At 55.4% G+C, this 25,316-nt stretch overlaps 2 protein-coding genes across 3 annotated transcripts in view; one reads left to right on the top strand and one right to left on the bottom strand.

Annotated features, from left to right (window-relative positions):
- STAT5B (signal transducer and activator of transcription 5B) overlaps positions 1–1,031 on the bottom strand; it is a 76,263-nt gene extending 75,232 nt beyond the window's left edge. Inside the window, exon 1 of the mRNA XM_021066240.1 lies at positions 1,008–1,031. The gene's annotated coding sequence lies outside the window, so the exon portion shown is untranslated. The remainder of the gene's footprint in view (positions 1–1,007) is intronic.
- On the top strand, positions 349–24,913 carry STAT5A (signal transducer and activator of transcription 5A). 2 transcript variants are annotated; one of them, NM_214290.1, is given in 19 exon segments: positions 349–393; positions 1,962–2,099; positions 2,414–2,570; positions 3,708–3,797; positions 8,306–8,480; positions 14,421–14,551; positions 14,783–14,934; positions 15,364–15,519; positions 15,892–16,071; positions 18,234–18,321; positions 18,421–18,543; positions 18,864–18,956; positions 19,670–19,876; positions 20,431–20,525; positions 20,619–20,749; positions 21,200–21,355; positions 22,004–22,070; positions 22,410–22,517; positions 23,524–23,750. In NM_214290.1, coding segments are annotated over 18 exon segments (2,400 nt in total). In that variant the 5' UTR covers positions 349–393; positions 1,962–1,971; the 3' UTR covers positions 23,687–23,750.

Here is a 25,316-nt window from a genome sequence, read left to right as displayed (position 1 = left end):
AGAGGGAAGCTGGGTAAAGGGAATGGAAGGCTTCCAGGGCCACCTTGCCCAACTCCACACGCTCCGCAGAGGGGCGCTCAGGGAGGGGGCTGTGAGCCAGGCAAGGCTCAGGGAGGGTGTTCCCTGTTGTGGCCAGGCCTAGAGGCAGTGGGGAGCTTGTGAGGAGGATTCAAGACGGCCTTCCCTGGACTTTCTGAAGATAGGACCAGCCTCAGATGTGACTGGGCTCGCGTGAACTGAGGGCCAGGATCACGCACGGATCATAGTCTGCGGATCAGGCCACGTGCCCACGGTGGGACCCCTTCCCCGCTCTGCACTCCACTTCTCATCTGCAAAATGTCAGGGGGTTGAGCATTTGACTGCCAGGGTTCGTTCTTGTTTCTACTGCAGCGGGTGAGTGCACGGTGGTGGGAGTGGTGGAAGGAGGGTGATGGGGCCCTCTGAGTGAGCTGGCTTCTCTGGAATCCCCAGTCTTTCCCCTGGCCAGGGCTTCGCCACTGAGATCACAAAAGCTGCGTCCCCAACCCACGTAAACACACACGCGTGCGCGCGCGCGCGCGCACACACACACACACACACACACACACATTAAAATTTTGAGTCTAGAGATTCAAGAGGTGACATAAGCTGGGGCTGCAGGCATCTCCAGCCGGTCCAACCCTTCCCTCCTCCCTTTTTACAGATGCGAAAACTGAGGCTGTGCTTTGGAATTTCCAGAGCCCGGGATTTCCCAGCCCTCCCACCCCCATCCTCCAGCCACCGCTTCGCCTCTTGCCCAGCACGGGCCGCGGCCGCTCCGCGGGGCCGCAAGCGAGGGCAGGCTGGGACTCCCGGGGGGACCCCGCCGTCGGGGCAGCCCCCACGCCCGGCGCCGCCCCGCCTCGCCTCGCCGCCTGAGGCCCGGGGAGCCAGCCACCGAGGGCGGAGGCAGGGAGAAAGCGACCGAGGCTGGGAGGGGTGGTAGCGAGAGCTCGCGCGCTGTGTATGGTCTATCAGAGGCAGCTGACCTTTGAGGAGGAAATCGCTGCTCTCTGCGCCTTCCTGTAGTAACAGCCGCTGCCGCCGCCGCCGCCGCCTCCGCCGCCGCCGCCAGGAGCCCGGGCCGGGAGCGAACGCCGGCCCCGCTGCCGGACGGCTCGGCGCGACCAGGTGGGTGGCCCGGCCGCGCGTCCCCGGCGGCGCGCGCCGAGAGGGGGCACTCGGCTGCTGCCCGGGCCCCCGCGCTCCGGGCCCCGGAGCCCGACAGCCGGCGGCGGCGTGCCGGGAACCGTCCCCGGGACCGAGAGGGAGTTTCGGCGCAGCGCTCAGCGCGGACGGGAGACGGGGGACGCAGAGGGAGGGAGGGGTCGAGGGTGGGCGCCGTCCCCGCCCGCATGGGCAGGGGGCGCTGTCGGACCGGCCAGAGGGAGACCGCGGGCACAGCTCAGGGGGTCGCAGCCCCAGAGAGGGAGCGTCTGCTTCCCCGGCTCTCGCCCCTTCGCGACCCCAGCCATGGGCCCGCCGTGACGGAGCCGTCCAGTGGGAACCGTCGGTGGCGTGGCCCTCACTTTGGGCCAGAATATCCCCGGTTCCCAGAAACGGGGACTCAGGAGTTCGAGGCAGGGGAGGGGGATTCTTGCAGCCTTCCCTAGAGGGCCCGTGGGCCTCCGCCGGCAAGTTTCTCTTTCAGTTTTTAAGCTGTTCCCCCCGGGGAAGCCCCGGTGGGGCGAGGGGAGAGGAAGAGGGGGAGGGCACCTGACTTTCGGGAGCCCCTCCCCAAGCCTCAGCGGGTTCCTTGCTGGAGGGAAGGGCGGCCTTCCCCTCCTCACCATCTTTCTTCCCGCACAGGAAAGCGTGTCTGTGAGAGGGGAGGGGCCTGGCCAGACCGCGGTCCAGGGGTGGGTGGGCATGGCAGGGCCAAGGCCAGGCCCAGCCCTCGCCTCTGCCAAGGAGGCGCCTCTTCAGCCCTCTGCTCACCCTAGGTGAAGGGACATGGCGGGCTGGATCCAGGCCCAGCAGCTGCAGGGAGATGCCCTACGCCAGATGCAGGTGCTGTACGGACAACACTTCCCCATCGAGGTCCGGCATTACTTAGCGCAGTGGATCGAGAGCCAGCCGTGGTAGGTGCCCCTGCCCCTGGCCTTTCTCTGCGGGTCCCTGCCATCCAGGCTTTTAGGTCTCCTCTTTGTGCTTTGGTGTGATTCTGGTGCTGCCAGTCCCTCTTGGTGCGGAAGAGGCGGTGTCCCTGGGAAAGGGGAACAGGGAAATGGGAGTCTGGGAGGGGAGAGGGGATGTTTCTAGACTCTGATGCTTGTGGAGCTGCCAGGAACAAGTTTTGTGGGCGAGAGCCTGGATTTCCACGTCCCTCTGGGTGCCTGACCTCCCTGCCCAAGGATGTGCCACAGTAGGCTTCTTTCTCCTGCCCTGCCCTAAGGGATGCCATCGACGTGGACAATCCCCAGGACCGAGCCCAGGCCACCCAGCTCCTGGAGAACCTAGTGCAGGAGCTGCAGAAGAAGGCAGAGCACCAAGTGGGGGAAGATGGGTTCTTACTGAAGATCAAGCTGGGGCACTACGCCACGCAGCTCCAGGTGGGCGTGAGCTCTGGGCATCTGCAGAGAAGTGATGTCCGCCTTCTCATTCCAGCCCCAGAACCCCCTGGGTTTTTTTTGTTTTGTTTTGTTTTTTTTTGTTTTTTCCCTGGTTTGGCCGCTGACTCACCATTTGACCCTGAGCTTATCGGCAACTTTTTGGTGCTTCAATTTCCCCCACCCCCTCTTTCTAAATCAGACCCGTCAGAGCCCTTTAACATATTACAGAGCCAGGGGTGGGGCGTGTTTGTCCCCCAGGAGAAGGGGGCGGGTGCGTTCTGAGCGGATCAAGCAGAAGGGATAGAGGTAGACTGAGTCCAGATTCTATTGTCAGAGAGAGGAATACCAACAGGTTCTGGAAATGAGGGAACAAAGCAACCGGGCATCTCTCTGGGGCTGTTGTAAAGAGCTGTGGAAGGGGAGTAGAAGGGAGCAGCGGTGTCCTGGAGGTGAGACCTGGATCAAGGAGCCTTGAATTGAGGGCTGAGATGTCAGTGGAGCTTCTTCTTCAGTGGGGATGTGTGGGGGAGGAGTAGAGGGGAGAGAGGAAGCTTTTGTGGAAGCAGGAAAGGGGTGTGAGTGGTAACCAGAGTTGAGCATTTATTGGAACTCACTTGAATTTTTAGAGAACCCTTCTTAAATACAAGCAGCAGAGTGCCAGGGAAATAGAAAGTCCATCCCAGAAGAGGGAGGAAACAGGAGAAAATGGGGGGGGGGGAGCAAAATAGGAACCCAGGGCCAGGATTTTAGTGGAAAGTACCTTGACCTTGGCATTAGATGCCCAGAGTTTTGAGTCATCCGCTCACTCACTTGTTTGCCTCTGGACAAGTACTTAACCTTTCTGAGCATCATTTTTCTCATTGGTGAAATGAGAATAATAGTTTCTGCTTACGTCACAGGGTTTCTCTGAGGCACAAGTGAAAGGAGACGGCCGATGGGAAGTGCTTTGTAAACTGTGGGTTTCTAATGCACTGCAAACCAAATATGAAGATTTGGGAGGGGACATCGAGTCAAGAGACAGAGGCGGTCCAGGGAAAGTGGGGGCAGGGGCTGGAGGGGAAAAGGTGGGAGTGTCACACCGATGGGCATGGTGGGAGCAGAGGGTGGCCACTGGTAGCTGCTCTCGGATTCTTTCAGAACACATATGACCGCTGCCCCATGGAGCTGGTCCGCTGCATCCGCCATATTCTGTACAACGAACAGAGGCTGGTCCGAGAAGCCAACAATGTGAGTGTCCCGTGGGCTTGGGGAGAGGAGTTGGGACGTTCTTCCACCCGCCTTTCCCTCCAGGCACACTTGCATATTGTAAACACTGACAAGAGAAAGCACCAAAGATACTGTGAGAGGCAGTATCACCTGCAGATGTAAAGTGATCCCTGGCTTTAGTCCCTGGATCTGCTAGCTATGTGACTTGAGCAAGGTTTTTTTGTTTGTTTTTGTCTTTCTAGGGCCATACCCGGGGCATATGGAGGTTCCCAAGCTAGGGGTTGAATCAGAGCTGTAGCTGCTGGCCTACACCACAGCCACAACAGCATGGGATCTGAGCCACATCTGCGACCACAGCTCATGGCAACGCCGGATCTTTAACCCACTGAGCGAGGCCAGGGATCGAACCTGCAACTTCATGGTTCCTAGCCGGATTCGTTTCTGCTGAGCCAAGACGGGAACTCCTTGACCAAATTTTTTAACCTCTCGAGCCTCATTTTTTTTCCAGCTATAAATGGGGGTGGTCATAGTATCTGTCTTTTAGGGTTATTGTGAGGATTAAACGAGATCCTGTGTGGGCAAAGGACAGACAGTCGCATGAAACAGCAGAGGAAGCCCTCAAAACACACATACACATCTGGAAACTCACTGTGTGTCAGAGATGGCATGGCAAATCATCAGGGGAAAATACTTGGCACTCAGTAAATGAGGCGGGGGCCAAAGAAAAAATATTCTCTTGTGGGGTCTGTAAGGAGAAATGAAGCCAAGGTCTGTGTCAGGAGAACTAACCCAGGCGAGCGCAGAGAAGTGAGGCCCAGGGAAGCGGAGCAGGGACTTGTTCCCCAGGTTCTGAAATCATAAAGGCATTGGACATTGATTTGGACAGCGGTACAGGTGGTGTGTTATCGGCAGGAAAGCAAAACGAATTTCATAAAATAATATCCCCTAGGTAAAGGTAAAGACTGCAATAGAGGAGTCCCCGCTGTGGCTCAGTGATCAACGAATCTGACTACATCCATGAGGATGCAGGTTCGATCCCTGGCCTTGTTCAGTGGGTTAAGGATCCAGCATTGCCGTGAGCTGTGGTGTAGGTCACAGACGTGGCTCGGATCCTACATTGCCGTGGCTGTGGCCTAGGCCAGAAGTTACAGCTCCAATTGGACCCCTAGCCTGAGAACCTCCATATGCTTTGTGTGTGGCCCTAAAAAAAAAAAAAAAAAAAGACCACAGTGGTGTGCCTAGAGCACAGGTCATATCTATTATTTATTTGCTGTGGTGGACACTGATTTTAGAAATTTGACAGTTTATTCAGTAAACATTTACTGAGGTCCTGCTGTGTGTCTGACACTGGACCAGGACTAGATATAGTCCTAGTCCCCACCTAAGGGGAATTCAGGGGACAGTGGATCCCCTAAGCACCAGCTGAGTGCTAAGGGAAAATATATGGAAAAAGATTCCAACTTGGGTTGGGGCTGGCTGGCCAGTGGTGGGGAGGGGGGTCCCAAGGAAAGGGATGCCTGGACCGGGTGGAGGGGAAAGAGGGAGGAAGGCGGAGGGATGAGTTTTCTAGCCAAAAGTAACAGCAGTGGATGTGAGAGCAGGAAGACACAAGGCAGCTTATCATATTCGAAGACTTGTAAGTGGTCAGAGCTCACGGGGAGAAGGGAGCCAACTGGGGAGCCCTGATAGGTAAAACCCTGGAGAGGGGAGTTCCCATGGTGGCTCGATGGGTTAAGGACCCGACATTGTCTCTGTGAGAATGTGGGTTCGATCTCTGGCTTTGCTCAGTGGGTTAAGGATCCTGCCTCAGCTGCAGCTCCAATTTGCCCCCTAGCCCGGGAATTTCCATATGCCATTCGTGCAGCCACAATCAATCAATCAATCAATCAGTCAGAGAGGGAGCAGAAGCCAGGTCACAAGTGTCAACTGGTACAACCCTTGACTTTGTTCAATTCCAGAGCTACCTGTAAATGTACTTATGAATTTGGCTCCAAATCAGAAATACACGCCTATGATGTGTCATCATGGTTGGGGGGGAAAGTCCTTCTCCCACCAAGCTGTTTTCGAACACCTCTGACATCCTGGGCCTTGGGGATTTCGTGGCGCACAAGCCAGACAAGGCCCCAGCCCTCAGGGAGTTCACGTCCTAGTGCAAGGAGGCCAACGAGAAAGAAGGACGTGGAAGAACAAAACACTTTTTTTTTTTTTTTAAATGATGGTTGCCTTGGAGTTCCTGTCGTGGCTCAGTGGTTAACGAATCTGACTAGGAACCATGAGGTTGTGGGTTCAATCGCTGGCCTTGCTCAGTGGGTTAAGGATCTGGCATTGCTGTGAGCTGTGGTGTAGGTTGCAGTCGCAGCTTGGATCCCGCGTTGCTGTGGCTCTGGCGTAGGCAGGTGGCTATGGCTCCGATTAGACCCCCTAGTCTGGGAACCTCCATGTGCCGTGCGGGAGCGGCCCTAGAAAAGGCAAGAAGACAAAAAAAAAAAAAAAAAAAAAAAAAAAGATGGTTGCCTTTTATTTATTATCTATTTATTTATTTGCTTTTTAGGGCCACACCCACAGCATATGGAATTTTCCAGGCTAGGGGTCCAATCAGAGCTACAGCTGCCAGCCTAAACCACAGTCACAGCAACAAGGGATCCAAGCCACGTCTGTGACCTACACCACAGCTCACGGCAATGCCGGATCCTTAACCCACTGAGTGAGGCCAGGGATGGAACCCGCAACCTCATGGTTCCTAGTCGGATTCATTTCCACTGTGCCACGACAGGAACTCTGAACAAAATAGTTTCAGTAAGGGCAGTGCTATTTTAAATCAGCCCATCAGAGAAAGCCACTCTGAAGAGGTGCCAATTGAAGTGCCAGCCTCAGGAAAACTTAGTGCCTGAATGTCCCAGGGTGATGGAACAACAAATGCAAAGGCCCTGAGGCAGGAACTTGCCTCTCTATTCAAGGATCAAAAGGTTGCTGCTGTGGAGCTGTGGGTGGGCTAGGCAGAGGCTATCATCGAGGGCAGCGGAGACTGTGGGAAGGAGTTTGGATTTTATCCTAAGAGCAGTTCGTTGGAAAGACCCTGAAGACTTGGTTGAAGGAACAAATCTGACCAGGGCAGTTAGGTGTCTGGCTGCACAAAGCCGTTGTTGGGAATTTCTTCGTGATGCAGTGGGTTAAGGATCTGGCATTGTCACTGCTGTAGCACAGGTTTGATCCCTAGCCAGGAACCATGCTCCAGGTGCAGCTGAAAAAAACCACCAACAAAAAAGCCAAACACAAAAATTCCCATAGTGGCTCAACAGGTTAAAAACCCGACTAGCATCTATGGGGATGCGGGTTCAATCCCTGGCCTCACTCTGTGAGTTAAGGGTTGGGTATTGCCCTGAGCTGCGATGTAGTCTGAAGACTCAGCTCAGATCTGGTGTTGCTGTGGCTGTGGCTGTGGTGTAGGCCGGCAGCTGCAGCTCCGATTCGACCCCTAGCCTAACTTCCATGTGCCGTGGCTTGTGGCCCTAAAAAGGCAAAAACCAGAGAAACCCCCAAACACAAAGCCCTTATTGATTCCTCCACTATAACTTCATTTGGGGTCTCCAGGACACCCTCTGGGAGAGGTTCCCCCCCTCCCCTCAGTTACAAGAAGGTCTTTTTTTTTTTTTTTTTTTTAGGGTCACACTTATGGCATATGGAAGTTCCCAGGCTAGGGGTCAAATTGGAGTTACAGCTGTTGGCCTACACCACAGCCATAGCAACACCATATCCGAGCTGCGTCTTCGATCTACCACAGCTCACGGCAATACTGGATCCCTTGACCCACTCAGCAAAGCCAGGGATCGAACCCACATCCTCATGGTTACTAGTCAGGTTTGTTTGTTACCAAAACGGGAGCTCCAAGAAGGATGGAGTGTGTTCACATAGCCTTGTCCCCCACTGAGGTCCTGCTGTGTGAAGTGTGTTCCCATAGTCTTGTCCCCTCCTGTGTCCCTAGCACCCAGCACTGTCATGGCATCCGGTCAGTGAATGACTGAAATGAGGGGCCAACATCATTAGTAGGAAAACCCAGGGAATTCCTAGGACACGTTGAGTTCTCCAGAGAGAATTCAGATGGACCCAGAGATGGGGTTCTCTAGTAGAGGCCAGAACTGCAGTAGAAGTTTCTTCCCTGCTGGACTTCCCGTGTGGCTCACAGCATAACTACTCGGCGTTGCTTCCACAGTGGCTGTGGCTCGACCCCTGGCTGGGGGACTTCCGTATGCCGCAGGTGCAGCCACTTGTTTTGAAAAAAGTAAAAAAAGAAGAAGTTTCTTCCCTGCTTTATGAAGATGCCATAGTCTGCCAGGTCACCTGATGCTTCTCCTTTCCCCACTCCACCCCACTTCTGGCCAGTGACTCTCCTTCTGACTCAAAGTACCCTTCCTTCTTATTCTAGATTTGTCCTTTGGGGTGTAGTATTGGCCCTCCCCAAGGCCTGAGTTCTCTCCCATCCTCACTGCCCAGCTTACTGCTGCCTGCACTCTCCCCTGATCTGTCTCCAGGGTAGTTCTTCTGCTGGGATCCTGGTGGACGCCATGTCCCAGAAACACCTTCAGATCAACCAGACCTTTGAGGAGCTGCGACTGGTCACGCAGGACACGGAGAATGAGTTGAAGAAGCTGCAGCAGACTCAAGAGTACTTCATCATCCAGTATCAAGAGAGCCTGAGGATCCAGGGTGAGGCTGGCGTCAGAGGCAGTGGGTGTCTGGGAGTGAGAACTGCAGGCTTGGGACTAGGCCCAGGTCTATCTCCCCGGAACCTTCCCCGAAGCTGGGAAGGAGTACCGGTTCCCAGTGATGGCACTCTTGCTGTGGGTCAGGCTCCAGACTAAACTCTTTGCAGGTGTTATTCAGCCCCACCTTTATAACAGCCCAAGGAAACAGGTAGTTAATAGGGCTCCTGTTTTGCAGATATTAAAACTGATGTTCAAAAAGAACTTATAACTTGGCCTGGGGTTTCTTGTAAGGTGCAGAACTGGATCTTAACTAGAGATATGTCATAAAATTCCTATCCTTTATTAACCCACATTCAATGACTATCATAAGGAACGGATCGATGCATGAATGGAAGTGGACAAAGAGTTCCCCGGCCAGAGGGAGGGGAGGTTGGGAGTCCCCCTCTTTGAACCAGGTCGGCGAGAGGTGGAACTCCAGGAATGTCCCTTCTTGAGCTTCCCTGGTAGGAGTTGAAGTTGGGAGGAGGAGGCGACAATGGAACATTCTCTTGGCTCCTGGGTCTGTAGTTTGCTAATGGCTGCCATGATAAGGGCGTGGGGGAAAAAAATTAACTCAGAAGGAATTAACCCCAGGCACACGTTGAGGGATCTTAAAACATGGCTTATCTTCCTCCACTTTAAATGGACCTCACAGCTGCATCACCCCTTCCTAGGAAGAACAGGAAGGGTCAAGCTGCCTTTTCCTTCATCTTTTTTTTTTTTTGGTCTTTTGTCTTTTTGTTGTTGTTGTTGTTGTTGTTGCTATTTCTTGGGCCGCTCCCGTGGCATATGGAGGTTCCCAGGCTAGGGGTCGAATCAGAGCTGTAGCCACCAGCCTATGCCAGAGCCACAGCAACGCGGGATCCGAGCCGCGTCTGCAACCTACACCACAGCTCACGGCAACGCCAGATCCTTAACCCACTGAGCAAGGGCAGGGACCGAACCCGCAACCTCATGGTTCCTAGTCGGATTCGTTAACCACTGCGTCATGACGGGAACTCCTGATTTCATTTTCATTTCATTGTTGAATTCCATTGTTTTCAGAGAACATGCTCGATATGATCTTTTAAATTTATTGACTTGTGTCAAAAAAAAAAGAAAAGAAAGGAGTTCCCGTCGTGGCGCAGTGGTTAACGAATCCGATTAGGAACCATGAGGTTGCGGGTTCGGTCCCTGCCCTTGCTCAGTGGGTTAACGATCCAGCATTGCTGTGAGCTGTGGTGTAGGTTGCTGACTCGGCTCGGATCCCACGTTGCTGTGGCTCTGGTGTAGGCTGGCGGCTACAGCTCCGATTTGACCCCTAGCCTGGGAACCTCCATATGCCGTAGGAGTGGCCCAAGAAATAGCAAAAAGACTTGTGGAGTTCCCATCATGGCGCAGCTGAAATGAATCTGACTAGTATCCATGAGGATGCAGGTTCAATCCCCAGCCTCCCTCAGTGGATTAAGGATCTGGTGTTGCCATGAGCTGTGGTGTAGTTCGAAGACACGGCTTGGATCTGGTGTTGCAGTGGCTGTGGCTTAGGCTGGCAGCTGTAGCTCCGATTTGACCCCTATCCTGGGGACCTCCATATGCCATGGTGGTGGCCATAAAAAAGCAAAAAAAAAAAAAAAAAAAAAAAAAGAGAGAGAGAGAGACTTGTTACATGCCCCAGCATATGCTCTATCTTGGTGAATGTATTTTGAGGATCTGAAAAGAATATATGTTCTAAAGTTGTTTCATTTGAAAATAGCAATAGGAGTTCCCATTGTGGCTCAGTGGTAATAAACCCAACTAGTATCCCTTAGGATGGGGGTTTGATCACTGGCCTTGCTCAGTGGATTAAGGATCCGGCGTTGCTGTGACCTGTGGTGTAGTTTGCAAATACCACTTGGATCCCGCGTTGCCATGGCTGTGGTGTGGGCTGGCAGCTGCAGTTCCGATTTGACCCCTAGCCTGGGAATTTCCACATGCCGCAGGTTCAGCCCTAAAAAGCAAAAAATAAAAAAAAATAATTTAAAATTGCAATAGGAGTTCCGGTTGTGGCACAGTGGTTAATGAATCCGACTAGGAACCACGAGGTTGAGGGTTTGATCCCTGCCCTTGCTCAGTGGGTTAAGATCTGGCATTGTTGTGAGCTGTGGTGTAGGTTGCAGACGCGGCTCGGATCCCGCATTGCTGTGGCCCTGGCGGGAGCGGCCCAAGAAATGGCAAAAAGACAAAATAAATAAATAAATGAATAAAATAGCAATAATAGGGAGTTCCCCTTGTGGCTTATCAGGTTAAGGACCGGACAGTATCTCTGTGAGGTTTCAAGTTCGATCCCTAGCCTCGCTCAGCGTGTTAAAGATCTGGCATTGCCTGAAGCTGCAGTATAGGTCTCAGATGCCACTTTGAATCTGGTGTTGCTGTGGCTGTGGCATAGGCCTGCAGATGTAGCTCTGATTCAGCCCCTAGCCCCGGAACTTCCATATACTGCAGGTTTGGCCTTTAAAAAAAAAAGGAAAAGGAGTTCCCGTCATGGCGCAGCAGAAACGAATCTGACTAGGAACCATGAGGTTGAAGGTTTGATCCCTAGCCTTGCTCAGTGGGTTAAGGATCCAGCATTGCCATGAGCTGTGGTGTAGGTCACAGACGTGGCCCAGACCTGGTGTGGCTGTGGCTCTGGCATAGGCCAGCAGCTACAGCTCCTATTAGACCTCTAGCCTGGGAACCTCCACATGCTGCAGGTGCGGCCCTAAAAAGACAAAAAAAAAAAAAAAAAAACACCAAAAATAAAAAAATTCAAAAATAAAAAATAAAATTAAAAAAGGAAAAAAATTAATTCAATAAAGTTAGAATATATAACATAATATATGTTAGTATAATAGAGGTTTTTTTTGGTTTTTTTTTTTTTTTTTTTTGTCTTTTTGCCATTTCTTGGGCTACTCCTGCGGCACATGGAGCTTCCTGGGCTAGGGGTCGAATCGGAGCTGCAGCTGCCAGTCTACACCAGAGCCACAGCAACGCAGGATCCGAGCCGCGTCTGTGACCTACACCACAGCTCACGGCAACGCCAGAACCTTGACCCACTGAGCAAGGGCAGCGATCGAACCCTCAACCTCATGGTTCCTAGTCGGATTCGTTAACCACTGCGCCGCGACAGGAACTCCTAATAGAGTTTTTTAAAGGACCCAAACCAAGAAATCAACAACATCTATATTTCCAAACCAAATTTAGTATATAGAGTGGCATTGCTTTACATTTTTACAAATGTCTTTAACATTAGGCTTAACAGGAAATACCTGGATCTGGCTTTCAATCTATTGTAAAAACTCTGCTGCATACTTATAAACTAATACAAGAAAAAAAGGCATATAACCTTTGACTTCATAAAAATTGCTTTGACATTGTGGACTTCCTATAAGTGTCTTGGGAACCCTTCAAGAATTTCTGGTTCACACTTTGAGAACCATTGATATATCTTTATTAATTTTTCTGCCTAATTATTCTATCTGATATTGCAAGAGAAGTATCCAATCTCTTGTGTAATTCTCCAGTTGTTTATGTAAATATTTCCTTTATGTATTTTGAAGCTGTTATTAGATGCATTTGCATTTATGATTATTATGCATCTCTGATTGATTTACACCTTAATAATTATGGAATATCTTTCTTGATCTCTGGTAACATTTTCTGTGTCGAAGTCTATATTGTCAGTTTTTTTTTTTTTTTTTGTCTTTTTGTCCTTTTTTAGGGCCGCACCCATGGCATATGGAGGTTCCCAGGCTAGGGGTCCAATCGGAGGTACAGCTGCCAGCCTATGCCACAGCCACAGCAACACCAGATCTGAGTGGCATCTGTGACCTACACCATAGCTCACGGCAACACTGGATCCTTAAACCACTGATCAAGGGCCAAGTATCAAATCCGCAACCTCATGGTACCTAGTTGGATTCGTTTCCACTGTGCCGTGACACAGGAACTCCCATATTGTCAGATATTACTATAACTACTCCAGCCTTCAACTCTATTTTGGCTTAGCATATCTTTATCCATGATTTTTTTCCCTTGTCTTTTTTTTTTAGGGCGGTACCCATGGCATATGGAGGTTCCCAGGCTAGGGGCCAAATCAGAGCTATAGACACTGGCCTACATCAGAGCCACAGCAACGTGGTATCTGAGCTGCATCTGCCACCTATACCACAGCTCCTGGCAACGCCAGATCCTTAACCCACCGAGCGAGGCCAGGGATTGAACCCAAAACCTCATGGTTCCTGGTCAGATTCGTTTCCTTTGTGTAAAAAGGGAACTCCCTAAGACTGTTTTAATGTAACTATTTATAGCTTTCCTCCTAACTCTACCCTGTCATTGTTTTCCATACCTTGAACACAGCCTGAATCATAGCAGGCATTGAACAAATGTTGAGGGGATGATTCTAGCATGTCTTCCTCACAGCTGAATCCATCCCCAGACTGACCTGAGACCAAGCAAGGCCCTCTTCCTGATTTAGGGAACAGGAGATTTCAGCCCGAGGCCATTGACTGGTTGACAGTATTGATGATCTTTTTCTTGGGTTTCCTGTTTCCGATTTGTGAGTTTAGGTTTGGATTTTGGATTGTGGTTTGGGTCTGTCCCCATCGTGCCATGTCCCTTCAGGCTCACGTGTGAAGTGCGCCCATCAGAAACACAGACTATTGATCTGTTTGTGCCCGGGAAGTCTCAGCTCCCTCCAGTGGAGCAGTCAAATGTCTCACGTCTCCTGGCCTCCTTCCCAGAAGCTTCTGCAAACTGCCAGCGGAGACCTAAGTGGGTCACTCGCATAGGGAGGCTGGGCCCCACTGTTGGGATGGCCTCCACCTCCCTGTGGGTGGCAGGATTCCGAGGCGGTGGCTCGGATGGTTCTGCTACACGTTCCTTGCCTGCTCAGTCCCCTACAGTCATATGGGAACCGTGTTTCTAAAGTCTCTTCTGGTTCTGGGCTTTCCCGGCTGTCTAGAGGTGTTTTAGTCTGCCCCAGCTTGTGTGTCCACGGGGCTGGGCCTAGGTCAGTGTGCCACGGCCCTCAGAGGGCTGCCAGGAACTTGACCAAGACGTGCTAATGCTAAGTCTTCATGACTCAGCCCCAGCAAGGACCCTGGGGTGTTCTGAAAGGCTCATGGTGGGGGTAGGAACCCTGGCATCCAGGATCGTGGTTACCTGTGGAGGGAGAGAGGGTTTGCAGGCAGGAGAGGATGTGCAGGGGCTTTAACCGTGGAACTGCTGGATTTCTTCAGCCGGCTTGTGGACACGCAAGTGTCCCTTGGTTCTCCTTTCCACGTCGCTGTCTTCAGTGTTTCATAACAGACTTTGGAGATAGGACTGAGCCAGCGGAGCGGGGCCTTGCTGACGACACCGGGCGGTTGGGGCTGAGAGCTGCTCGGCTCCGTCACCCTTTAATCCTGTCCTGTACCCATTAACCATAAGGATGACTCTCTCTAGAGCTTTCAGTGCCAGGCAGCCTCTCGAGCATTTTCGGTACCATCACGTATTTAATCTCACAGCAGCCACTGAGGCAGGTGCCGGGATTCTCCCGTTTTACACGTGGGGAGGCTGAGGCAGAGCAGAGTGAGGTGATGTGCCTGAGCTGGTAAATGACAAGGGCACACCTCGGATCAGGCAGGCGGCTCCCAGCCGGACCCCGTGTGGGGTGGGGAGGCTGGGTGGGAGGGGAGGCCACAGGCAGCCCCCAGGCTTGCGTCTCCCGGCTCCCCGGAGGGGAGCCAAGTTGGGGGGCCGGGAACGGAGCTCACCCCGGGGCACCCTTGGCTGTAGAACCTGCCAGTGGTGAGATGGGTCTGTCTGGGGGTCTCGCCTCCCCTTGGAAGAGGCGAGTGTAGTTCTGCCGGGCTTCCTGCTGGACCCTGGGAGACGAGAGTCATGGGTGTCCTGTCCCCTCCTCTAGCTCAGTTTGCCCAGCTGGCCCAGCTGAACCCCCAGGAGCGTCTGAGCCGGGAGACGGCCCTCCAGCAGAAGCAGGTGACCCTGGAGGCCTGGCTGCAGCGCGAGGCCCAGACCCTGCAGCAGTACCGCGTGGTGAGTGGGATCTGGGCCCGTCCCCTGCCAGGCGCGGTGGGGCCCTCGGGAGCTGCCCCAGGGCCCCAAGAGAGGGAGGGAGCAGGGCCAGCAGGGCAGGAGTCCAAGGCCTCCTTTCTTTTGCCCCACGTCCCGCTGCCCTGAGGCAGAGCAGGTCAGGTTGGGGGCGGGGGCCCTGCTGGGTTGTCCTCTGGGAGCCCAGAAGGGCCTGCTGTCCCCGCCGCCCCTCAGGAGCTGGCCGAGAAGCACCAGAAGACCCTGCAGCTGCTGCGGAAGCAGCAGACCATCATTCTGGATGACGAGCTGATCCAGTGGAAGCGGCGGCAGCAGCTGGCGGGGAACGGAGGGCCCCCCGAGGGCAGCCTGGACGTGCTGCAGTCCTGGTAAGGGGGGTGCGGGAGGCGGGCAGGGGCTCAGAGTGCTGCCGCCAGCGGCTCCTCTGCTCCCTCTGTCCTGGGGCAGGTGCTGTGTCACCAGTGGTTCTGGATCCTCATAGAGACTGTGGTGCCCTGTCCTGTGCCACCTCCCCCAGGGAGGGAGTCCCTGGGTGGGGAGTGGGGCAGAGCGGGGGGTGCAGAGGGATGCTCAGGCTGGTTGGACCCAAGCCAGGGTCACCCCTTCTGTGTGTTTCTGGAAAGCAGGGCAGCTCCGCTCTGCTCAGTGGACCGGGGAGGTGGCAGAGGCCCCGCGCCTTGCTGGGGGTGGAGCTGGGCCTGGGCTTCTCCCCAGCCTGGGAGCCTTCCAGCTTCTGGCCTGGGGAGGATGCGGGCGAAGCCATGGTCCCTCCTGTTGGCCTCGGGCCTCCTGTGCAGGTGTGAGAAGTTGGCGGAGATCATCTGGCAGAACCGGCAGCAGATCCGCAGAGCTGAGCACCTCTGCCAGCAGCTGCCCATCCCCGGCCCCGTGGAGGAGATGCTGGCTGAGGTCAACGCCACCATCACAGAAATCATCTCAGCCCTGGTGACCAGGTGCCTGCTCCCTGTCGGCTCTGCCCAGGCCCGCCCCCACCCCCGCCCCCGCCTCTGGTTGGCCTGGGCGGGGGGCAGCCGGGTCTCTGCGGCCTCATCCAGACCTCCTCCGTCCCCTGTGGCTGTGGCCTCTTGCTGGTGACCTTGCCCAGTGCCTCTCGTGGACACTAGCGGGGCCGCCCTCGTCCCCTGCAGCCCCTCCCAGCTGCTGACCTCCTTTCCCTGCCTCCCCTCCCGTGAGGCACACGGAGGCCGTGCCTCGTGCCCTTCGTTCCCCTGCTGAGCCCCGTGGATGCCCGGACCTGCCCACCCAGAGGGAGGGACCGGAGCACTGTCCCCTGAGGCCGCACCTGGTCCCCTGTGTCCCCGCAGCACATTCATCATCGAGAAGCAGCCCCCTCAGGTCCTGAAGACGCAGACCAAGTTCGCGGCCACCGTGCGCCTGCTGGTGGGCGGGAAGCTGAACGTGCACATGAACCCCCCGCAGGTGAAGGCCACCATCATCAGTGAGCAGCAGGCCAAGTCGCTGCTCAAGAACGAGAGCACCCGCAAGTACGCCCCGACCCCACCCGGGTTCTCCCCATGGAAGGAAGGTGATCCCCGCCCCCAGGACGTTTCTAGATGGGCCGTTCCTACGTAGCAGCCCCTTTAGCCCGCTGGCCTCTTCCTGCTCTCAGGGAAAGAATCAGGGGGTTCTCAAGAATGAAAACACCTGCAAGTCCGTCTGCCTTCCTGTCTGCCCCTCCCCAAGTTCAGCCTCTTTTGTACAGCAGGGGTCCCTGGTGACGGGGACAGCACGGCCTCCCTCCCTGCAGCCCCCTGCCCTGCACTGCGATGTGGTCCAGTGTCTCTCCAGTTCACTCTGTCTTTGTTTACTCTTGGCACCTCCTGCGGGAAGCGGCCCCCATCCCTCCTGTGCCCTGCACACCGCAGAGCAACAACAAAGTACAGCAACAGCGTAGATCCCACGGTGTCCTGATCCTGCTGAGCCCTGGGACACAGCTGTGATCCACACAGAGCTTTGGCTTCGTCCTCCCCCCACCTCTAGACTAGCAGAGCAGGGGGCAAATACGAGAAATGATTACTTCCTGCCATGTGACAAGGGAGACGTATGGGGCACCTGGGAAGTGGGTCATGGAGCAGGTGGATCAGAATGACAATTAGTCTTAAGGCTGTTGGGTGACAGGAGGAGCTGGGGAGAGGGCGTGGCGAGGGGAGACTTTCAGGCAGAAAGGATGTGGGCCCGTCCTGTAGGAGCAGCAGAGAGAGGCATGTGTGAACAGAGAACCGAGGGGTGGGGTCCGGGATCAGGCCAGGCCACCCATGAGGGGTGCCGGGAGGCGGGTCCCGGGCACTGAGGCCCACCCTGTGCTCTGGGGATAGGATGGCTAAAGGGGTTCCCACTCTCTCAGAGCTACTTTCAGGTTGGGGAGGGAGACATCATATACCCTTAAAAATGAGGCAGGTTCAAAAGGTGATAGAGTCTAGACAGAATTTTTTTTGGTCTTCTTTAGGGCTGCACCCTCGGCATATGGAGGTTCCCAGGCTAGGGGTCTAATTGGAGCTGTAGCTGGCGGCCTACACCAGAGCCACAGCAACACGGGATCCGAGCCTCGTCTGCGACCTACACACCACAGCTCACGGCAACTCGGAATCCTTAACCCACTGAGCGAGGCCAGGGATCGAACCCGCAAACTCATGATTCCTAGTCGGATTCGTTAACCCCTGAGCGATGACGGGAGCTCCCTAGACAGAAAATTAAAACAGATCTATGGCAGCATCTGGATAGACACTGCAGTAGCACTTGTCAAGGAGGGCCTTTCTGAGAAGGTATTTGAGTGGACAAAGTATGAGTGAGAAGGTCCAAAGTATTTGGGGCGATAGGAAGGGCAAGTTCAGAAGTGCTCCAGGGGCACTGAGCATGGGTGTTCAGCAAACAGACAAGGCAGCGGGCTTGTCTGCCTTGAGCAAGGGGAGAGGAGCCCACGGAGGCCAGGGCGGTAGGCAGGGTTGACCACGGGGATCTTGGTAGGCTATAGTCGTGGTTTTTATCTCAAGTGCTCTAGAAGCTGTCAATCTCAATACCCAAGGAATTTTTTTTTTTTTTTTTTTCCTTTTTGGCTGCACGCATGGCGTGTGGAAGTTCCTGGGGCAGGGATTGAACCAGTACCACGGCTGTGGCACAAGGGAACTTCCTTGATACCCAAGGAATTTTAATGATAGAGACTCAGGCCCTACCCTTGGAGACTTTTCTCCACTGCTGTCAGATTGATAGAAAAGGAGCCTCGGGGTGTTCCCACTGTGGCTCAGCGGGTTAAAAACCCGACATCGTATCATGAGGATGTGGGTTCAATCCTGGCCTTGCTCAGTGGGTCAAGGATATGGCATTGCCCTGAGCTTGGTATAGGTCACAGATGTGGCTCAGATCCCGGATTTCTGTGGCTGTGGTATAGACTGGCAGCTGCAGCTCCGGTTCGACCCCTAGCCCGGGAACTTCCATATGCTGCAGGTGTAGCCCTAAAAAAAAAAAAAAGAAAAAGCCTAGGGACAGGCAGAGGAACACTCTGCAGCAGGGGGTAGAGGGGTTGAGGGAAATGGGGGTGGGGGGCCAGGGGCTGCTGGCAGGGCTTTCTTGGGAAGCCCCACCCAAAGGGCAGACAGGACTATGCTCCGGGCCTGGGCCGGGTGGAGATGGCTTCCCCTGTGCTTCGCAGCGAGTCCAGCGGCGAGATCTTGAACAACTGCTGTGTGATGGAGTATCACCAGGCCACCGGCACCCTCAGCGCCCACTTCCGGAACATGGTGAGGACAGGGCCCGGCCGGGGAGGGGAGGTGTGCCCAGAGCCGAGGCCTCATAACCAGCTGCTTTCTCCTCGGCTCCCCCCATCTCCCGCCCCGCAGTCACTAAAGAGGATCAAGCGCGCTGACCGGCGAGGTGCAGAGTCCGTGACGGAGGAGAAGTTCACGGTCCTGTTCGAGTCTCAGTTCAGTGTCGGCAGCAATGAGCTGGTGTTCCAGGTGAAGGTGAGGCCCGGCTCCCCCGGCCCCACAGGCCGCCCGGCTGCCTTGGGAGGGCCTGAGATTTGGGTCCTCACGTGGACTCAGTCTGGCTACCCCGCGATGCTCTCAGCACACCGAATTTCACTCTACTGGTGCCCGTTTACTGGGTTATAATCTGGCACCAGCCAGCAGAGTTTAGGCAGGGGGCCAAGAAGAAATATGCTGTGTTTTTTTGCTTTGGTTTTGCTGAGAGTGGCTTGGGGACTGAGGCCTGGGCGTCTCCCCCAAGTGGAGGCAAGACCACGGTCCTTCGCCCTCACCCCTCATCCCTTGGACTCCTGTAGACCCTGTCCCTTCCCGTGGTTGTCATCGTTCATGGCAGCCAGGACCACAATGCTACCGCCACCGTGCTGTGGGACAATGCCTTTGCTGAGCCGGTGAGTCCCCCTGGAACCCCCATTTCGGCCCCCAGGCCCTCAAGAGTTTCCCAGGGTCAACCTCAACCCCTGGGCCTCCGCTGGGTGGTCTTCCCCTACCCCAGGACCAGACCAGAGGTCGGGGGCAGCTAGTATGAGTGCCCTACCCTCAGCAAGACCATGGCTCTCTTGGGGCTCCAGGTCAGAGACTGGGGTCCCCTAGGTCTGTGAGCTTGGTCCCTGATCTCTGTCCCCAGTGCCCTGGTCTGGGTCTCTACTCTGCGTGCTCAACCCTCTGCCCCTGCCCTCCAACCTTTCTTTTTTCTTTTCTTTCTTTTTTTTTTTTTTTTTGCTCTTTAGGGCCACACCTGTGGCTTATGGAAGTTCCCAGGCTAAGGGTTGAATTGGAGCTACAGCTGCCGGCCTGTGCCAGAGCCCAGCTAACAGGATCGGAGCCACATCTGTGACCTACGCCACAGCTCACGGCAATGCCGGATCCTTGACCCACTGAGTGAGGCCAGGGGTCGAACCCGTGTCCTCAAGGATACTAGTTGGATTTGTTTCCACTGAGCCACAACAGGAACGCCCCCTTTTCTTCCCTTGTGTTTGTGTCTCCCCAGGGTCTCTCTTAGTTCCCTCTGTCTCTCAGTGTCTGTGAGTGAGTGTGTGCGTCTGTGTAAATATCTCCTGTTCCCTCAACCTGCATTTGTTTCCTTTGTCTCCCTCCACTTCAGGGCAGGGTGCCCTTTGCGGTGCCTGACAAAGTCCTGTGGCCGCAGCTGTGCGAGGCGCTCAACATGAAATTCAAGGCCGAGGTGCAGAGCAACCGGGGCCTGACCAAGGAGAACCTCGTGTTCCTGGCGCAGAAGCTCTTCAACAGCAGCAGCAGCCACCTGGAGGACTACAGCGGCATGTCCGTGTCCTGGTCCCAGTTCAACAGGGTGAGGGCCGCCGCCCGCTGCCTCCCTGGGACCACCCTGCCCCCCCCATCTCACAGACAGGTTACTGCCTGTGGCCAGCGGCCCCCCCCTTTCCTAGAACCAGGGGAGACGGGCTAGTACCCCAGGGAGTGCAGGAAGCCGTAAGAGCCAAAGCAGGACGATGGAAGGAACCAGAGCTGGGAGTCAGGGTCCTAGGGCTCTAGTCCTGGGAGTGTTAATTTGCCAGGCCCCTTCCCCGCTCTGTGTCCCATCTGTAACATGAAGGCGTTGGGCAAGAATGCCTTTGAGGTCTTGTCCAGCTTGGACAATCTTTGTACCTCCAACTGTCACCCCTGCGGACTATCCCAGACATCTGTGTCTGAGAGTCAGGAGGTGACTTTACTGCCTGGTTTCTTTCCTAGGACACGGGTTGGGGGCTGTGTCAGTTTGTGGACTGTGGGAGTGTGGGGCCAGCAGGGTGAGGACCTGGGAGAAGGTCTGGATGAGGACAAGAGGGCCCTGACTGGTTCCTGGGGGGCACAAGCCCTGACTTGGGATTTCCTGGGGGCTCTCAGGAGAACTTACCAGGCTGGAACTACACCTTCTGGCAGTGGTTTGACGGGGTCATGGAGGTGCTGAAGAAGCATCACAAGCCCCATTGGAATGACGGGTAAGGAATGGGGGCTCAGGGGTTGGGAGGTCAAGGGCTCAGGGGACAGTGGCTGCTGGCCCGGCAGTGACCCTGTATACTGCATGCACCCAGGGCCATCCTAGGTTTCGTGAATAAGCAACAGGCCCATGACCTGCTCATCAACAAGCCCGATGGGACCTTCCTGCTGCGCTTTAGCGACTCAGAAATCGGGGGCATCACCATTGCCTGGAAGTTTGACTCCCGTGAGTGCCCAGTGTTGTCCACATTCCAGCCCCCAGAAGCCCCGCCTCCCATTTCCTTGTCCCCCAAGCTCCCTCAGGCCTGCATCTTTGAGGGGCTGGGAAAGATAGGAACTGAGCTTGGGGGATGGGTGGAATGTTGCTCAGAAGCACCCTCCTTTTCTGTCGTTTTCCATTTGGGAGGCCCTAACATCACTGGCCCCCGAGACTCCTGAACTGCAGGCAGGTCTTCCTGCCGTGTCATGCTTGCCTTTTCCGTCCCAGCCCAGCCTTGCTGGTATCTGCTCGCCTGTGGTCACTTGCTCGCCCTGTGCCCAGCGAGAAGCACAAAGGTGGGCGGCAGTGCAGGCTAGTAAGAGCCCGGATGTATCTGCAAGCCTGCCCCCAGCCCCACAGCTCTAATCCTCCTCCTGAGGGCGGTGGGTTGTGGGAATGAACTTGGCCTTTTCCCAGCTGACCGTAACCTGTGGAATCTGAAGCCTTTCACCACGCGGGATTTCTCCATCCGGTCCCTGGCGGACCGGCTGGGGGACCTGAGCTATCTCATCTATGTGTTTCCCGACCGGCCCAAGGACGAGGTCTTCTCCAAGTACTACACTCCTGTGCTCGGTGCGTGCTGCCGGGGTACTCCTGGGGCTGGGCGGCGGGGACGCCCCAAGAAGAGCCCAGGGGCTCTTTCCCCTGGGGGTGTGGGTCCGTGGGATGGGGCCAGGCACGTGGAGGGGACTGCCGGGCTCAGAGTTGAAGGGAGAGAAAGCAAAAGCGCTGACCCAGCTCTCCTCCCTGCAAAGCCAAATGCTGAGCGGGCTCTCTCTTCTGTGCCTTTGGAGTTAGAGGCTGCGGCGTCGGGGGAGGAGCCGGGATAATGCATAGCCACAGATAACACTCCCGTCTTAATCAACTGCCCTCACCTCTCTCCACCCTCGACCCTGCCCCCAAGTTGAGTGTAGGAGGCAAAATGGACAGGTTTTTCTCCTTTAACCTGTCCCCCTTCCATTGGCTGTGCTGGCTCCTTCGTGTTGATTCGGTTTCCTGGGTGGGGGTGGGGGTGGGGGAGAGAACGCAGGTGGCCAGAAAAGGAAGCAGGAGGAGGGGCCTGGATGGCCCTCAGCCTGGTGGGTCAGCAGGTGTTTATTGGGCAGCAGTCTGTGGGAAATCTCATCCCTGCTGAGGCCCCATGTCCATGTGGGGAGGAGACAAACCACAAGGCTGGGTTTCTACTCCCTGAGCTCCCAGAGACTTTGGTTCTTATCCCAGCTCCGGCCTCGGCAGCTAAAGCAGTGGACGGATACGTGAAGCCACAGATCAAGCAAGTGGTCCCTGAGTAAGTGTCCAGGGTCCAGCTCTGGTCTCCTGCTGCCTTGGTCCTACCCCGCCCCTGCTTGCCTCCCCCCACCTCTCCTCCCTCCCATTGCCACCCCTCCTCTTCCCTTCCCCCTACACCTGGCCCAGCTCTGGGGAGGGAGCTGGGCGTGGTCACCAGGGCCCCCCCCCCCATGCCCCATACCCAGGGACCCGGCTCCCGCAGCCGGAACCCCAGGCTCAGCGGGCACTCTGTCCTTCTGCACCTGAAAGAGTCATGAAGCCCTGAGCCCCTCCCCAAGTCAGCTGCCCCCCTGCCCCCGCCCCAGGCCGCTGAGGCTCTGCTCTGCTTCCTCCCCAGGTTTGTGAGCGCCTCTTCAGACTCTGCCGGGGGCAATGCCACCTACATGGACCAGGCCCCCTCCCCAGCCGTGTGCCCCCAGGCTCATTACAGCATATACCCACAGAAGTAGGTCGTGTTCTCCTGGGGCTCCGTGGGAGGAACTGGGCTGCGCTCCGGGAGGGTTGGTGGGCAAGGAGTCCGGAGCTCCTCGAGGTCTGAGTACCCCCAGCCCAGCCCAGGCCAGGGTGCAGGGTGGGTGAGATCAGCCAATAACAAGCAGAGAGCATTTTGAAACTATACATAGCAGAGTCCTTGCTCTGGTGCTGATTAGCTGTGTGACCTTGGGAAAATTATTGTGCCTCTCTGAAGCTGTTTCCTCATCTGTAAAATGGAGGCAAGATATACCTACCACATGGGATTGGGGTCAGGATGAAGGGAGAGAGGGCAGGTGAAGCCTTTAGCACGGGTGTGGCTGTTGGAAGAGCTTGAGACAGGGTAGCTCTGGATGGGGAGGGGGGTTGTTTTTAGGAGGAAGCAGGGAATCAACTGCTCCTCTCTGGAGTTCCCGGAGTAGAGAATTAATTGTCTTTGGAGTTGTGGGTGGCCTGCTGTAGGGGGACAACCACAGGCCTGAGAGTCACAAAGACTGGAATTTCAATCCTGATGCCACCTGCCATCCACGTGGCCCTGAACAAGTTTCCTAGCACGGCCCAGCCTAGCTTCCTCCTCTACAGTGAAGTAAATACCTGCCTTACAGGTGGCTGCGAGGACTGGTGTAATGTGGCTGTAAGACCCCAGCCTTCCCAGGCACTTCATGAATGACGCCTGGGATTTCACGGGCAGAGCTCACGCACCCAGCCACCTTGTTTTATAGATGGGGACAGGGACAGGGGAAATGCATTCCCTGAGATGGCTCAACGAGGCGGTGAGCAATGAGACTACCACTGAGGTGTCTCCCGACAAGCCAGGGATCGATCGCCTTATTCACCGTGGGATGTGGGCGTCTAGCCAGAGCGGGTCCTGTTCCCATGAGGCTCTGGGCTGAGTGGGGAGCAGGCTGGGAGCTGTCCCCCAAGAGCTTGGGGCTGTGAAGCAGGCCAGCTCCCTCTGACAACCCCTCTCTGTCCACCAGCCCGGACCCCGTCCTCGACCAGGATGGAGAATTCGACCTGGATGAGACCATGGATGTAGCCCGGCATGTGGAGGAACTCTTACGCCGCCCGATGGACAGTCTGGACCCCCGCCTCTCCCCGCCTGCTGGTCTCTTCGCTTCTACCAGGGGCTCACTCTCCTGAACGTCGGAACCCCACGCTTTTCCTTGGAAGCCATGCTCCACGTGAAGGGTTCATATTCGTTGCGATTTTCTGTTTGTATTGCTGTGCACCTGAATGCTTTTGCAGGCAGCACGTGTATGCGTGCATACGTGCGTGTATGGCTTTGTGCACGAGGTGTGCCTGCCTTGCCTTCCTGGTCCCTGGTCTCCAGATGGAGGCATTCCAGGAGCCCACTGGGTCGGTCTCTTGTGGCAAAGACTCAGCTGCTTCTGTAATTGCACCTACTCAAAGCAGGCAAACCGATTCTTGCCAGAGCCTTGGTCTGCTCAGCAGCTGTTTGAATGAAATTATTCAAGAAGGGAAAGGAGACAGGTCATGTCTCCAAGCTCCAGTCTTACTCCTGAGTTAGGCGCTTTGCCTCCCTAGTGTATGTGCGTCTGCTTTGCAATATTCATGTTGGTCTCTTGATTCTTCTCCTCAGGAGGGAGGCTGGGGTTCACTTTGGAGAGAGAGTTTATGCTTTATCTAATGAGTATAGACTCCAGACTCTTCTGGAATTGAGAGCTGAGCTAGGCCATGGTCATGTGACTAACACAGTAGAAATGGATCGTTTGTGTTGGGCCTGGCAGAGCGGCTCTGAGAATGGAGTTTCTTAGCCTCTGATGGGAGGTCCCAGCTTCAAGTCTATGACGCCGCATCTCCTGTTCCTGCTCTTTCCATCGACTCTCCCCTTCCCCTGTCTGGCCCCAGCCTTCTTTCCTTGTCTCTCTCTGTCTGCAACCTTGTTTACTCCTGGGAGAGATGGGAAAGGGGGAAGGGACAGGTCTAGGACATGGGGGTGAACAGGGGGCCTGGGACTTGCAGGGTTGATCCCCTCCCCTGCAGCAAAAAAAACCCCCTCGAAACAAGAGGCAGCATCAGCGGCCTGCTGCACGCCTGTGGAGTCTGGAGTTCGGGGTAAAAGCTGATTGCCATCCACTCTGCTGGGGGCTGGAACCTGGAACAGGCCTCTTTGCAGTTGCGTAACGGGCTGTGGTCTGAGAAAGCCTGGCTCCCAGCCTCACCGGCTCCTCCCTCTGAAGCTGCCCCACTGCGGCCAGGGGCATCTGACAGTGGAGGATCGGGAGTCCCAGGCTGAAACATCTCTCAAGGAAGGTGGGGATGAGAAGGGGGATTCTTTTGTACTTTGTACATAGGCCACACATTTGTGTAAACAGTGTTTTTGCATAAAAATATTTTTTTCATAAATTTGCTGGTATGGCTCCAGGGTAACGGAGGCCGCTGGAGCGATTTCTTTCCTCCTGAGTGGCTGGTGCTGTAATGTGCAGCCTGAAGCTGCCAGTCTGCTGCTTTTCTGTGGTTTTAAGGGAGCCCCCCCCACCACCCCCAAACTGTCAGGGCCTCTCAGAAGACTAAGAAATTGAGACGTGGGAGAAGATGGGGCAGGCATGACTGGGGGCGGGGGAGAACTTGGGTCCCTGCCTCTCCTTATTAGCTGCTGCTATCTATAAGCAAGCTCCAAGGTGGCAGCTGAGGGCCTCCTTGCCAGGATGGAGGATGGAAAGCCTAGCCACCGTCCCTGCTCCCCTGGCCTCTTCCCAGAGACCAGCAGGTGGCACCATCCCACTGCCACCGCATTTTCAAACGGTAG

Source organism: Sus scrofa, chromosome 12 (assembly GCF_000003025.6).
Source record: "Sus scrofa isolate TJ Tabasco breed Duroc chromosome 12, Sscrofa11.1, whole genome shotgun sequence".
Lineage (NCBI taxonomy): Eukaryota > Metazoa > Chordata > Mammalia > Artiodactyla > Suidae > Sus > Sus scrofa.
The sequence above is the reverse complement of the archived record's forward strand: the minus strand, read 5'-3'. Positions and strand labels throughout refer to the sequence as shown.

What these genes read in the sequence shown, in the direction of transcription:
- STAT5A (XM_021066247.1), top strand. Translation starts at nt 1,972, where the DNA reads ATGGCGGGCTGGATCCAGGCCCAGCAGCTGCAGGGAGATGCCCTACGC. An exon ending in CTGGACGTGCTGCAGTCCTG is followed by an intron (nt 14,935 to 15,363) that starts GTAAGGGGGGTG and finishes CCTCCTGTGCAG; the next exon opens with GTGTGAGAAGTTGGCGGAGA. An exon ending in ATCTCAGCCCTGGTGACCAG is followed by an intron (nt 15,520 to 15,891) that starts GTGCCTGCTCCC and finishes GTGTCCCCGCAG; the next exon opens with CACATTCATCATCGAGAAGC.